Source organism: Drosophila ananassae, chromosome 2L (genome assembly GCF_017639315.1).
Source record: "Drosophila ananassae strain 14024-0371.13 chromosome 2L, ASM1763931v2, whole genome shotgun sequence".
NCBI classification, from domain to species: Eukaryota; Metazoa; Arthropoda; class Insecta; order Diptera; family Drosophilidae; genus Drosophila; species Drosophila ananassae.
In genome coordinates this window covers 11,918,727-11,934,211 of record NC_057927.1, presented here as the reverse complement: position 1 = coordinate 11,934,211, position 15,485 = coordinate 11,918,727, and the positions used below count along the sequence as shown (strand labels likewise).

General features: G+C 44.3%; 1 protein-coding gene across 2 annotated transcripts; it reads right to left on the bottom strand.

Moving 5' to 3' along the window:
* Positions 1-6,486: 6,486 nt before the first annotated feature.
* LOC26513693 (fibroblast growth factor receptor homolog 1) lies at positions 6,487-14,232 on the bottom strand. 2 transcript variants are annotated; one of them, XM_032454009.2, is made up of 2 exons: positions 13,750-14,232; positions 6,487-9,821 (listed from the first exon to the last, which is right to left on the bottom strand). In XM_032454009.2, the coding sequence occupies exon 2, from the start codon at positions 9,195-9,197 to the stop codon at positions 6,993-6,995; it is 2,205 nt and encodes a 734-aa protein (XP_032309900.1). In that variant the 5' UTR covers positions 9,198-9,821; positions 13,750-14,232; the 3' UTR covers positions 6,487-6,992. The 2 variants fall into 2 exon arrangements, with proteins under 2 accessions (XP_032309900.1, XP_014767198.2); XM_014911712.3 differs by lacking the exon at positions 13,750-14,232 and adding an exon at positions 10,416-10,699.
* Between the last annotated feature and the right edge of the window lie 1,253 nt (positions 14,233-15,485).

Here is a 15,485-nt window from a genome sequence, read left to right as displayed (position 1 = left end):
GCCGCCCCACCAGTTGCGCAAATATGGCCTGGGTCGAAGTTCAAGCCGACCGCAAACTGTGCTTAATGTCTCACTTATGGCCAAGTCTGTAAGCCAAAAGCCAAGCCTCTCCGGTTGCCGTTGCGTGAGAATGTTTGTGGCGGAGCGTTTGTCAAGCTCTAATTTGTGGCAACTCGGAGTCACGTGTCTGGCGGGCCAAGTCAATATCTTGATGGATCGACTGGCCGGATATCGCGATTGGGGAGTCGGGCATTATATGGCCTGATAATTTGGCTTAAATGCGTGGCTAACTCCACTCAACGGCTTCAGGTAATCACAGAGTAAATTAAATTCATTTTTATTCGATTTTCGACTTTCAGATACCTGTTAAATATATTTTTAATAGAATTAAAGTAATGGAGTCCAGGATTCTCGATATCAACCATACCCCTTACATATTCGTACTGCATCTTACTAATTTAAAAAGGATTATTAAATATAAAAAAAACAAATATACCCCTGAAGCCTAACAACTACAGGTAAGTTTGGATAATAACTGTCTTTGGCAGTCGTTCCTAATCCTAATCAATTTTGAACGCCTCACGAGGCGTCATAAATACGTTTTTTCGAAAGATAAAGACGGGATGGGTCGAGGATAGGCACGGGGCGAGACCGAATGAGGTTGTAATTTTTGCATTTTTAAAAAACATTGCCAAAGTGTTACAATTTCCATTAGTTACAGTTATTTGGCCGAAACAGAGAGTGAGGCAACTCGGCTCGACCGGGCAGGCACAATTATCAACTTTTTGCGTTGATTACGATGATGGATTATAACACTTTGCCAGTGCTCCAGTGGTCCGACCAGTGGCGGCCAGAAAAACTGGACCGACCGACGGACCGTCTCACCGTCCCACCGCCCGACCGTCCGGCAGACTGAGAAAATTGAATGAGTAGAGCTGCTGCAGGTATGGCAGCACTTGGGGGCAGGGCAACAACCGATTGCCATTCCCCATATGGCATTTACATACTATGTTGTCTCGTATCCTCCACTCGGAGGCACAGAAATTAATTTAACAGCTTGACAGGATTATGCGAGAACAGGGTCAGCAGCCACCGTGGCCAAAAGCCGCTGACAGCCAGCACGAAAACTGATTGGTCACAAGTCAAAATCGGAATGGCAGCTGGAGCGGCCCTTCGGGCCATGGCGAATGATGGGGCCAGAAGCCGGCCACTGTGCCCAATTAGCGGATCATTTAACACGTGCTCCTGCTCTGGCCTCCGGAGATATGGAATGTACTCTATAAGCCGCACGAACACAGGTGCAGTCGCTCCATCTGGCTGTCTCCTGGTGTGCTAATTGAGCCGGGATCTATGACAAACATAAATGCATTCGGGGAGGACCCAAAAACATGGGCCATAAAAATGTAAAACTCAGTTGTTGGAAAGCAAAATGCTCTTCCAAAATCATAGCTAAAGAGGAGTGTCTTTTAAATGAGTTTATTATCAGACCTCTTAAAATCTTCACCTCTAAGGTACGAATATCATGACAAATATTTTTTGGAAAGATTAGCAAAAGCCTCGGCAATATATCGCCAACCCGTTTAAAGAGTATCAGAAGTCAAAAGTCGGCTTAACGATCATTGACTAGACCATTTGCTATATAAAGTGGCATATGCAAATATGCCGACGATTAGGCCTAGTCCGTGGCCTCAACTTCGACTGGGACTGGTTGGTGGATCGGATTGGGCAGACTTCTGGCTACCGACTTCAGACTACTGGCATCTCCGACTGCCGCCGGCCGATTAATCAATGATAAATCCGAAATAGATAAATGACCAGGCACATGGCAAATGTTGTGTGGTCTCCTTTGCAGGACTGATCACCTGCTGTGGCTACTCCTGGGCTCGGGGTCCAATTCTTTGGGCAAACCCAACAGGCCCGCTCTTCTCCCCTTTGTCCTGTGTAGCGGGTGCAAGATAAATGCTCCACTGATGATGCTGACAGAGAGCCAGTCGCCCTGCAATCGTCTGGAATCCAGGGTCCATCCCCTTGCATCGTCATCATCATCAGTATTCACCCTTTTTGGGCATTGTCAATGTCCCGAGACGCATTTGCATCGTACGGTTAATTGTGACCGCTATTTGTTGACCAATTGTGGGTGGCAGCAGCACCACAGAAGCACCTCAGCACCACCACAGTGGCACCACCAAATTCGATTTGTTCGGAGGAGGCATTCTGCATATGTCAAAAAACTGGGAACTGGTTTAGGCTGCAATTCTTTTATTCCCTTACACAGAGCACATTGGTTGGCCAGAAAGTAGTTTTAAACTTTAATTGCAGAAACACTTAAAGTGCTAACAATATTATTTTGTTATTTAAAACCATAATTGTTACAAGAGGACCTCCTCAATGATTTTTAAGTAAGGGTAGTTGCTACTTCGCTGCTGGCATCTAACATCGCCGTTTGTGGCATTTGCATGGTGCACTCTGTGACTCCAAGTCCTGGCCCAGGTTCGCACAGGTGGCAGTTGGAGTGGAGAGAGCTAGAACTGCAGTGGCCGGGTCCTCTTACGAGCTTTGCCCTCGTTATCTCAGCACGTAGCTGTTGCAGCTAGCCGGATATCTATATATAGCCAACTGGTGTGATTTTGATTCATGGCGCGATTATATGTGCGCACGCAGTTTATCTTCTTTTCTTTTTTCTCAGATTTCTCGATTTTTTTTTTATCTTAACAGCACAGTAGCTTGGACTCAGCATGAAGGCTTGAAATCTGAGGAAGAGGCTCGATCCTCTTCTCCCCATGCCCGATCCCTTCCTTGTGGCACTTAACATTTTATTGTTAATAAAATATATTACAAGGCGCAATACAAAAGGCCAACCAGACTGTGTGCCAGCCCAGCCAGTTTTGCGCTGCTTTCAGACCCAAATGCGTTAACGAAATCATCTACCGCATCCTCCGGCCTCCTTGAGAACCCCCCTCAGGTGAGGATCGTGGCCCGCTCCATCCTCCGCCCCTGGGAATGTCGCGTGAGTTCGTGTCGTACATTTAACGCGTGACTTCTTTTGAAAATTGTTCATAAATTTTGCGTTTAACAGTAGCAGAAAGGCAACGGAAAAAGGCCCACAAAAGTGAGGCCAATACAAGACCGTTGAAGGCTGAGAACATGGAACTTGGCCACTGAAGGGATACAACATTTGGGAAATTGTACTAAAAGGTATACCCTAACAATATAAGCTGGTTATAAAACTATTCAAAATATTTATGAAAGGAATAAGAAAGAGGTAAGACATGCTTCGCTTCGGAACACAAAAATTAATCCACAAATCCGACAGAAATGTAAAAATGAATTACTAAATCTGCTCATCACTGGCTGCCTTTCGCTCATTATAATGCAAATGCAATATATAGACTCGACTGAAAATATGTACATATATACGAGCATTGGAGTATTTCTAATTAATAACACACAAAATGTAATCAGCAATGTTAATTAGGCACATCCGCTGCTCAACTCATTCAGCGTTGTCACCTCCACTCCGAGTTTCATTCATAAAATCTGACGCAGTCACAGTTTTCGTTCGACTGCTGCCCACATGGCAGACTGTTAGCTGAATTTGCATAGTTCGTAAGCCAAGTCAGGTAATATCGGCTGCTGTAGTAAAAAAGGCACAAAATCGTTAAAGATTTTGTGCGCTTGTTTCGATCGTTTTCGATTCAAAATGCCGTTGCCGAGAATTACCAAACCGGTCTACCGGTTATGAAACTGTTTCTGCATCAGTGTATCGGCTTGTGGATTTTGGGTTTTTTCGAGTTTGGTGATTTTATGAATGAAAGAGCGTAAAATTTGCATTTGAAACACGTGAAGTGTCCCTCCATATTACTCATACGCCCCGGTGATCTTTCGGAGGAAGAGCAGTTCAGTTCCGCCAAGAGATGTTTGCGGGAAAAAGCTGATTCTATTATGAATCAACATTTCTCTGACAGGTGGGCCAAACTGATTCATCTTTGCAGCCACAACACAAGTCCACTTATTCAAATAAGCAAAATGAATTATTATTAATTTATTATTTCCGGTGCCGCTCGAATTAAATCGCTGCCAAGCTCAGACAGATACAAAAATAATAATAAATGGATGTGCCTACATATAGAAATGTTAATGTATCTAATGCTTCAAGCACTTGTCAATGTTCTCCCGCCGTCTGTTTGTTTCTCTCAATGAGTTATCCCCGCAAAATCCCCCAATTATGTCGGTGGCGAAATGATACTTCAGCTGGTCTGATCACTCTGGTCTACCTTCAGCTCGCCTTTCCAAACAAAAAGCCCCAAAGACGAGGTCAGATCCAAGCTATGCAATCGACCAACTGGCTGACTGACTGACGGCCACGATCTGGACGATCGACGTTAGACAGGCAATTTGTAGACTTTTAAAATAGTTTCAAATGGAAACCACCGGAGAGCCAAAAGGCACTCGGCCAGACAACCTGTGCGCTGTCCGATCGCCAAAAGCGATTGACCACAACAAACACTACAATAAAGGAGTTTGATTTGCAAAGATCGAGGCGTTTTATACCCTTGATAGGAGGCTACTACAGGCCACTTGATTTAACTATTTATTTAGGAATAGCTCATTAGGAAGGACGCCGATTCTTCACACTAGAAATATACTTTTCTATAGAGGCTAGCATACCTTTTGGAAAGAGTATGAAAAGCGCATGCAAATTAATAGCCAACTTTGGCCAAAAATTAATTGATCACTCCAGACAGGCAACATTGCAGAGATTGCAGACCAGCCGAAATGGACAGATCGACAGACCGACAGACCAACAGAGCGACAGACGATCGATCGATGGCTGGCTGATCGCAGCGAATTATTTCGGGGGGAGTCTGGGGGAGTCTAAGTGCCCGCATACATGAGAGCTGATCGCAGACTTCCTGAGGTAGCCAGCTCGCGATTAAGTTGGTGAAATGTTTTTTCATGGCTGCATGAACAAATTTCAATTAACATATTCACGCAATAATTGCAGGGGTCTCTCGGCCCACGTAGCTTGTGGTCAGAAAAACAAAAAAACAGAAACATCGACGGCCCACGCCGTAATCCCCGGCCGACACGTGTCAAACTTCCGATCATTAGGAGGAGCCGGTCGCTCATCGCACCACGCCCACTCTGCTACGACGGCTAGGGTCCTAATTAATAAACAGACAAAACCATTTTTAGGGCCCCTCCAATGGAGAGAAAAACATTCGGATTGATAAATTATCGAAAATGCAGTTTAGCGTGTGCCTTAGACAAAAAGATATTGAGATTAATCATTGGTCCATCATCCGATCAGATCCGATGCGTTGGCGATCCTCTGCAGTAATGCCGCCTAATTAATGATGCCACGCATGGAAGGCGATGGAAACTTGGTCGTATAATCCAGTGGGTCAGTGGAAAATAAAAATAATAAAATCGAGAAGCAGTCCATGACGGAATATCCAATGGAAAATATTTGACAATTTGATACGGCGTCGGAATCTTTCGAAAATTTATTAGATGTGGCCATAATAAGATCGATTTGAGGATTTGAATGGCAATAAAAGAATATTTATACATTTTATGTAGTATTTTCTGTAGTGTTAGAAGTTTAGTTTTAAGATATATGTTCATCTCCGAAGTACCATCCATATTCTTGGCAAAGAAATTAAAAGATATTGTTGTGGTTTAAGTTGTTAATGGCATCCAAACTATACATACATCTGTTTGTGTAGATTCAACAGGTTGATCAAAAAATTAAATATTGAATTGATATTCAGACTGTTGGTTTCCACACCCACAATAAGTCATAGCAATTACCGTTGATCTCTGACTTAGACCGGCTCATAATCAAGACACAATTTTTAATTTAAGCTCGCCCCACTGAATAGTCCCCAAGTATCAAACACAATATTGCAAGATCGCTTAGATCGCTGCCCCCCCACATCCCACAATTGTAAGTCGGCCAACACTTGGCCCCTGGCTGGCAACTACTCATTGCAAATACCCCTGCTTGCCCCCGGACCCAGGCTCGACTTGAATATCGGACACTCCACAAATCTCCCGCAATTACAATACTTTATAAACTTATTTTTCTTCTGCCATCGAGGGGCTTGTATTATCGTCTAATTGCATCGCCGACGCTCTTGGCATTTAGCGCGTCAACAAACGAGCCGCCAACGCCGCGACCCCAAACCCCAAACCCCCAGCCACCAGCTACCAGCCCCCAGATCACCACCCCCACCCCATAATCCTATCGCACCTCGGCTAAAAACAAAAAGTAAGAAACATAGAAAAAAAATAAAAACAACAGAGTGGACCGCAGGCCGTTCCATTCATCATTTTTCGTTTAGTGACGCGCGTGCCTCGTGCGCCTCCAATCGAGTGTTATTTTTTTCACAGATTTTCAAATTGAGACGTCATGATCTCGTCGTCGTCGTCGTCTTGGTCGGTTCCCTCTGTTCCCCTGGGTTATGGTTATAATGCCTTTTTTTTATGAATACGTACAACATTTATTGTTTCATAAGGCACTGCGGGGCATGCAACTAACTCTAGAATAGAACATTGTTGTATTTAGGAGCTACGAGTATAATTAAGCGAGTATAAAACTGCGAATACTACAAAGATCAGTACAATAAGAAATACAACAGAAATACAACCAAGACCTATCATTATCATTATAGTGTAATATTATCTTAGGACCTATCTAAAATAATTATCTTAAATAAAGTCTTATGTAAAATATAAATTCGAATTGCTTACTATTTTTGGTTTAAGGCCTTTGGTGAGTAAATGTAATGGATTTACAGGCTTAAAAATAATTCTATATACATTTCAAGATTCCTCCTAGTCAATTTTTGTGATAAAAGTTTTATCAAAGATTCTTTCAGACTTTCCTGCAATCTTTTTTTTTCCCGCTAACTTGTTAAATGTACATAAACATCTTTCGGAAAATTTCGTCGTTATTGGATACTATTTTTGGGAAACCCCAATCGATATTAATTGTACCACTTTTGCAGGTTGTCCGTCTCGTCCTCCTCCTCGTCACTTGTCGAGGGCGGTGTGTCCAGGTTAGCAATATCCACATCCAGATAGTCCTCCTTAGCCTGCAGCAACTTATCCATGTACTCCACGATTTCCGTGAAAGGTGGCCGATCGTCGGCGTTGAAGTGCCAGCATTGTCGCATCAGAATGTAGATGTTCATGGAGCATTTCGCTGGCTTCTCCATTCGCTGCCCTGACACCAAGTAGCCGTAGAGCTCCTCAGCATTAATCGTGGGATATGGCTGCGCCCCATAGGTCATGATTTCCCACAGGAGAATGCCATACGACCAGACATCGCTCTTGGAGTCGTAGAACTTCTCCTGCAGGGACTCCGGTGCCATCCATTTGATGGGTAGCCTGCCGTTGGTGTTCTTCCTGTAGTAGTCGGTGGTCTGTATGTCTCTCGCCAAGCCAAAGTCAGCTATTTTCAGGACATAGTCGTCGGTCACAAGGACGTTCCTGGCTGCCAAGTCGCGGTGGATGCAGCGCCGTGAGGCCAAGTAGTCCATTCCCCGTGCGATTTGATGGGCAAACTTGATCAGATCCTTCTCAGTGATGACGTGAGCCGGCGGCGAAGGCGGCCCCTGCAGGTTATCCCTATCCTGCTCCCTTCCAAAGGGTCGGTTATTGAATAGAAAGTCCTTGAGGTTGCCATAGGGAGCGAACTCGACGATCACATAGAGCGGACCGTTTTGGCTGCAGCAGCCCAGGAGGTTGATGATATTGATGTGACGGCCAATTATCTTCATCACTTCCATTTCGCGCACCAGGCTGGCTATGTCGTCGTCGGTGTGACCCTCCTTGACCATTTTGACCGCCACAATAGCATTGTTGACCTCCGCCATGACCACGCGACCGAAGGCGCCCTCGCCTAAGGTGGCGCCCAGAACGAGCTGACTTCTCGGAAGCTCCCAGTTCGAGTCCAGAGGGAATTCGTACTCGTTGAAGGGAGCCGGCTCATTGCCGCTCTGCAGGACAGTGGTGCGCTGCTTCTGGATCCTCACCACAGGCATTATCATGGTATCCATGGAGCCGCTGGAATCGCCACCTCCCTCTGGCTTGAAGATGATCACCTTCTTGGTCCACTGATGCACTGTCTCAATGCGTTGTTTCAAAAGCTTCTCGTGCTTCACTTTTCGAACCGCATAGAATAAAAAGAAGCCGCTCATAAGGATGAAGATCAATCCTCCAAAAACTATGAAATACATAATGCTGGTGCGGTCCGTGACACTGCTAAAGCCCGCCTCGAACTGCTGCAGGCTGCGCACCACTCGCAGATAGGCAGAGGCGTTGGTGCGGCCCAAGCTGTTGGTGTTAACACACCAGTACCAGCCTTCCTGCTCCTCGGTGACGTTCACGAATTTCAGCTTGTCCTGGCCCTCGCCCATGACATGTCGATGCTTGGAGCAGTTGGTCATCGCCTTGCACTGTATGAAGATCCAGGCCTTGGTGCTGGTTAAGTCCGACAGGTAGTTGCACTCCATCTCCCCGCTACTGTTTACCAAAAGGGTCAGATTCGAGGGGGGCAGGGTAAGAATGGGTTTGTGGTTGACCCGATTCGTCACTAGCACCTGGGTCTCGAAGCGAATGCAGCCCATGTCGTTGCACACCTTACAGGTGTAGTTTCCAGAGTCATCGGGCACCAGGTCGCCCATGGTGAGCGAGTAGCGTTTCCTTTTGACGCTGTGATAGCTGCGGGTCCAGTCGCTTGTACCGTTGCGGTACCAGGTGATATTCGGCTTGGGGTTGCCAAAGGCATCGCAATTGAGCGACACCATGGATCCCGAAGGACCTGTGTACAGGGCACTCATCTTTTTGGTATTCCGCCAGGAGGGTTTCGTCCAAGCACTGCCCGGCAAATCGGGAATGTGGTCATCGTCGTCGGCGTTATCATCGTCTGCATCGGCAACAGTTGGCTTGGCAGGAGTTGCCGCGCTCTCTATTCCCGGGCTGGCCGTGCTAGAAGGACTCTTGCCACTTTTGTTACCACTACCATCGTAATCCTTGAGCAACTCCTGGCTATTGGCGAGCTGACGCCGAGCAGCAACCTGCAATGGTGGTTGCAACAAGAACAGCAGAAGCATCAGCAACAACGCCAGCGATCCGTTCGTCATTATGATCTGTGAGTGACTGCTTCGCCAACTCCAGGCAGCAGCCATTTTTAGGATATTTATTTTTGTAACTCTTGCCAGCAGCAGAGGGGCAGCACCCTAAGAATGCAGCGGCAACTGTGCAACTGCAACTGCAACAGCAACAGCAACTCCCTTGTTGGAGTTTGTCGCATGTGCTGCGTTGGTTTTTTATTCACCGGAAATCCACTTTAGAGTGCTCCGCTCAATATGATGGCCCTTCCCTTGCTCTCGCTGCGGAAGAAGATCACCGATCTCTTCTAGTTTCTAATTTATGATGGAAAAAACAACAGTTGCCTCTTTAGTGCAGGGCCTTTGAAGTGATCCTCCCCCACTTGAATCCACCGACGATTGCAATCGGATGCCGATGTTGAAATGATGATGAAGACGATCCTCTTGATGATCAGCGATCGTTTGGGTGTAACGGAAATACACTTTCCCCCAAAAACAATGCCGCCGGATTTTAATTATTGTTTCGGTTGCCGTGCGTGTGATTTACTCAGTGAGTTGATGGATTTATGGCAGCCATCTTGTCACCAAAAGAGCTCCAATCGTGGGTGTAGATGATCGGTGATTCTATAGATCATTTGATGGCACGGATCACCGGATGGCTGGGGTGGCTCCCTCGGATCGTGTTTGATGTGACAGCAACACCTGGAAGAATGCATACGATTAGATTTATGGTCACATCCGTTGAGTGTATCAGAAACCAAAACCAGAACTATCCACCCCCTAAACAGCCCAAACAAGTGCAAAAAATCCAAAAAAAATGTTTGAAGGGAAAAGGATGTGTATCTTGCCATCCACAAGATACACCCGCTGATGTCTTTGAGTCAATGAATTTCCTTTCGAATTGTTTATAAAAAGCTTTTATTTTGAGCATTTTTCGCAGAGATTCTTTTTGGACTTGACTTGATTAAAGGCCATTTTCATTTGGTGAGCTTAATTAAAATGTCGCGCACATTTCCGGTAACTTGTTCGGCGTTCTTCGGCCTCTTTCCCGCTCTGATTTTTGTTGTGGCTGTCCAGCGCGTGCCATAAATTAAAAATGGTCCAGAGGAATGAGCTCAGAATGTGCGGCAAGAAGCCCAACAGCATTAAGATGGAAAATCGGCTGAGGTTTTTCATCTTTAGCGCGTTGCATATTTTATTGATATTGAAAATAGCTTTATAGCCACGGGGCACATAAAAAAAATCGACTGTCGCTTTTTTATACCCCATTAAATGGCGACCTGTCTGTGGGTTTACCTTTTGCGTCGCGACCGAAACTTTTCACCCTTTTCAACTTGTTGTGGGACGTGAAGTAGGGATGCGATTCTATATTTACTTCGCCCTCAAATGCACGCACCACTCTTTTAAGATCGATTCTATTTTTTGCACAATTCTTCGCCGTTTCCCTAGAGGGGGACGCAGAGACACAGAGATTCATCCAATATTTTTGCGCGACGTGAATGTGTACGGGTACGGAGCCAGACGAAAACTGTTCCAAATTGGGCTGCGTAGTCCGATGTACTGAATGTGCCCAATGCCAATTCCCATTTCCATTCCCATTCCCAATGATCTCGCATGATCTCCTCGCTCTTGCTCGCCTCGCCTCGCCTCGCCGGCGCTCTCTTTCTCCCCCTTTCTCTCAATTTCTCCCACCACACGAGATGTCCTACTCACTGCGCCGGCGTCGGGACAGAACGACTCAATTTAGTGGGCCCTCGAGCTGCTTACACTTCTGCCGTTATATTTCCAATGCCTGCAGCTTGTTGCGGCAATACCCTGTAGTCTATAGGGCATGATGATTTGAACGAAAAGAGAAACTAAAGTTCCCTCCGAATAAAACTAGTTGTTCAATAGTTTTACACATTTTGTTTTCATTCTTTTAGATAGAGTTAACAAGCTTCGGAATGATATCTATCAGACAGATATCAATCTGAAAGATATCTATCTGACAGATATGTATCTGAAAGATATCCATCTCAAGATGATAGTTTTTATGAGTTTTCATTATAGATCTTTAAAAAAAATGTAGAAATTAATGTCTGCCTCTCATACAAATGCATTGTACGAGTATCTTGTACCTTTTGCGAGTATCTACAGGCTTAATTTCTATCTGATAGATCCTAAATACAACTTCTTCCACCTTTATACCTTGAATGGCTAGAAACAAGGTACCCTTATAGTCGAAAATGTATTCGGTCGAAGTGCACAAAAGTCGCTTTGTTGCCTTCGGGTCGGTTTGTTGGTCGTTGCCTTCTGCTTCCCGCATCTTTTCGCTTTCAACGGCAGCCTTAATTTTTCACATATGTATGCTCGCCGCCCGCTGCCTCCCCTCAACCAGCCTCATTTCACTTTTTCTCTTTTTCCCCGGGTGTCTCTCTCGTCTTTAATTAAAACAGACACAGTTGCTCTCAGTGCTGCTCTGATGATCTTTCCAGTCAAATTCAGCCCACATCTGGCGCAGAACAAAAAATTAAAGAAATTAAAAACAACAAAACCGAAAACGTCCGGAGGAGAGACACTGTTGTCTGTTCTCCGGCCTTCCGCCCGCCCCGAGCACGCCCACTCCCGGAGTCGGACGCGGACGCGGACGCGGACTTGGAATCGGAGTCGGAGACAAGGGCAAATATTGTTTCGGTTTGCATTTGGTGCTCTATTGTTGACTGCAACATGTGGGCACACCATCAGCCTCGGCCAGGGAATATGTGTGTACGGAAGATACATCTACCTAAGATCGTGCCACATATGTTGCACAGACATCGTCCCTGCTGCTCGCCGGCGACGCGTCGAGGGGAAAACGAGACCGACTGAAAGCCGACTCCAGCGAGAAAACCGCGGAAAAGGGGTTGGGTTATCCAAAACAAAAATTTGACTTCCAGGAAGGCATATGCCAAATCGGAAATTGCCGAAAAAGTTTTCCCCGTCCCTCTACCGGGTGACCTTCACCCCGATCGGAACCGAAAATACAATTTATAGTATATTTCCTGTGCAGCCCATCCGAAATTGCCGAAAATAAAACAAAGTGCAAAGTATTTGCAAAAGTATACACACACCATTCATCACCTATTGGTCGAAACTGACGGTCAGATCGCATCCCCTTCGCACGGGTTCACCAAGTGACGCACTTGGTAACCCCAACCTCCACCTCTGGGTACTTGTGTTTGCGATCCCAAGTGGTGGAGATCGGCACGAGTCTGTAATTTTGCATGGTTCGCCGGCAGGTTCTTCCCATCCAGAAGTTCACCCATCCATCCATCCGCAAAATGATTCAGTGTACGTGACACCGCGAAGGTTGAATGTTTCTCAGAGAAAGTTGCCAGTACTACAAAGTATTAACTTATAAGGTCGGATAGGATGCACAAAGGAAGGTCGGCTATAGTTCCATTGATTCATATTACTATAATAAGTCAGGAGTAACTTTAAAATTTGGCGCCAGTTGTTATTCATTAATTTGTGAATCCTTTTTTTATCAAAATTAAATAATAATCTGTCTTTACTATCTTCATACTAAATACCAGTACCAACAATTAAATAATCTCCACCAAATATAATATTTACAAACATGATTGGTAAACAGGACCTATGGAAAATAAACCAAGGTATTGTGGAAAGTTAATTTCATTCGATTCGATTGGCTTGAATCAAAAACTTTTTCCCTGACTTGATCAAAAGACTATCCCGATATACCTGGGTGATCACACCTTGCATCCAAACAATACCAGGAATCAGCCAAGCAATTAGCTAAACAAACGCAACCTTTACAATGATTTAAAAGAGGGATCTGGCCGATCTGGGCGGTGGGTAGAGAACGCCTCAGAGAAAATTGAGTGACTGCCAAAGGCATCGAAGCAGATACAGTAGCTGAGAGAAGATGGCATCGTAAAGCTTCCCGATCGACACAACAGATACCAGATGAATATACACAAATATCGAAAGTTATATACATACAGATATAGAACAAGTCGGACAAAGAGCAGACAAGTTGAAATGTTTGTTTACACGGCTAGAAAATATTGCATGCTGCCTATCGGGGGCCCAGAATCGATGCTAGTTAATAAACAAATGCCCCACGATGGCTAGAGTCGAAAACTAAATTATGAATATGAAATATTTTCTGGGCTATGCCCTGCCCTACCCTGCCCTGGGCTGCCCTGGTGCGATGCTAAAACAAATAAATAAAATAAATTAGATGGGAACCCTGTGAAAAAAGCGCTTTCAATTTGAGCAAGAACCATAACAGAATAGTAAAAAAACAGAATTGTATTTTGTGGATCCAGATTGTGGCCGTATTCCATATGTATGTTTTTGTATTGGGGGTAGCCGGACAACAGATAATTGAACGATTGACTACACACAGCGAGATAAACGACACAAATTGCTTTGGTTCACCAACATGGAACCACTGCAACCCATTTTACACTTTTTGGCCTTTGGGTGAAAAGTCAAATTGCTGTGCTCGGTCAATCAAAAAGTAGACCAAACAAGTGATTTGCGCAATTACGCAAATGGCAAAACAAAATAAACCAAAGCCTTGCATATACACGTACACATTTATAATAAATAGTAACAAAAGCATATATTTTTAAAGACTTACCTCACATGTGTGCTACTCCAAAAAAAAACACAAAACCGAAAAACCAAAAAGCTTCTTGCCAAATCGCCCCGGTATCCAAGTATCCAAGTATCCAAAGTGTCTCTGCCTTGGAATTTCTCTTGCCTTCGGTTAAATGTAAATGTTTCACCAAAACACAATTGAGAAAGTTCACAGAATTCGAGAATGTTTCCACTTAAAATTCTTGAAATACTTTAGTACGTATTTATGCGGCACTTAGGCACTAAAACAGAAACCGAAACGACTGCACACTTGACTCTAGGTTGTTTCTTCAAATTTGTGTTAGTTCCATTTGCATGAGTATGTGTTTGTACAATGCGCAATTTCTAATAAATATTTGCCACAATTATTGAGCGATATATTGGCAGATCGATCGACACTCTCTGGCCGCTGTTCGCCTCCCAGTTTCCTCCGATTTTCCAACTATATTCAGTTGCAGTCCGATCGCAACTGAAAAGGCATCGCCAGACACGTCGAGCCAAACCGAAGCAACCCAAGCGAACGCCGCAAAATAAATCTCTTCAATTAAAGAGGGAACAAATGAAACGAATTCACATTCAAATTCCCCCATTTTGCTGGAGAACACAACATCTCTTCAATGTGTTTTTGCGGCAGCAGCATAAACAAATACACAAAACACGAAAACTGAACAGCCACCACACATTGTAGATCCCCAGAAAGAGATATAGGGGAAGGGATGCACAGAAAAAAATCTACAAATCAAGGATATTCGAAAATCAGCACTGTTGAAAAACACTTTTTTCTGCAATACGGTTCCCTTCTAAACTATTTTATATTTCCGAACTAATATTATTATTTTCTGAAACCCCTTTTTCAGTGTACAGCGGGAGCATCACAGCGAATAGGGGATCCATGTGTGTATCTGAATGGCGGCCTTCCCTTGGAAAGTAAATTGAAATTGAGTGCAGACCGCCCGAGTTCTAAAATCGTTCAATTGAGTCAAATATTATGGTCTCAACATTCCATATCCCTCAAAAATGTTGCATAGTTTTGTGCGCACAGAAAAAAAAAGTCGTGCATGTGATTATGAGGTTCGAAAATGCTAAAGATCTTAAGTATTATTCTATATGTTTGGGTATCTGAGCAGATCGTTTTAATATAAGTGAAAGTCTGGCTTAAGCTATAGAATTTTAAAATAGATTTTAAACTTTTCGGCTAGAACGGCTTTAATTTAATATTTCACGTATGTCTCGATAGACCTAAAAATTATTTTAAAGGATTAACATTTGTCACTTGACTTGGAGCTGAAAATATTTACATGTGCCTTCTGTTAAATCCAACTAGAAATTCGATACAAGAAATAAATTTGAATTTTAGTCGATCTTTAATCTTCAGCCGACCAACATGCATAGAAAATATATAATTTGAAGAAACCTTTGGACATTCTTTAACGCTTCGTTTGCGGCAGAAAATCCGGAATGGGATTCATTAGCCGACACAATAGAGCCCTAGGTGAGTTAGCAGTTATTAATTATGAGCTACCAATAGCTAGAGCTACCAATCTGCAGCCAAATGGCCAAAAGCGGTGGCACAACCAGTAGCCAACTGAAGATAGAAGAAAGCCTGTCTAATGAATGACACTCGAGGAGAAAAAGCCATCAAAGCACACACGCTGCGAGCCAAAGACAATGGCATCGTTTAGCGTTTAGAGCTCAGCGTTTAGTTTTTGTCGCCAGGCAGCCCATAAAAGGGTTGGT

Bases quoted from the DNA above. Each gene is read 5' to 3' on its own strand.
- LOC26513693 (XM_032454009.2), bottom strand. From the start codon at position 9,197: ATGGCTGCTGCCTGGAGTTGGCGAAGCAGTCACTCACAGATCATAATG.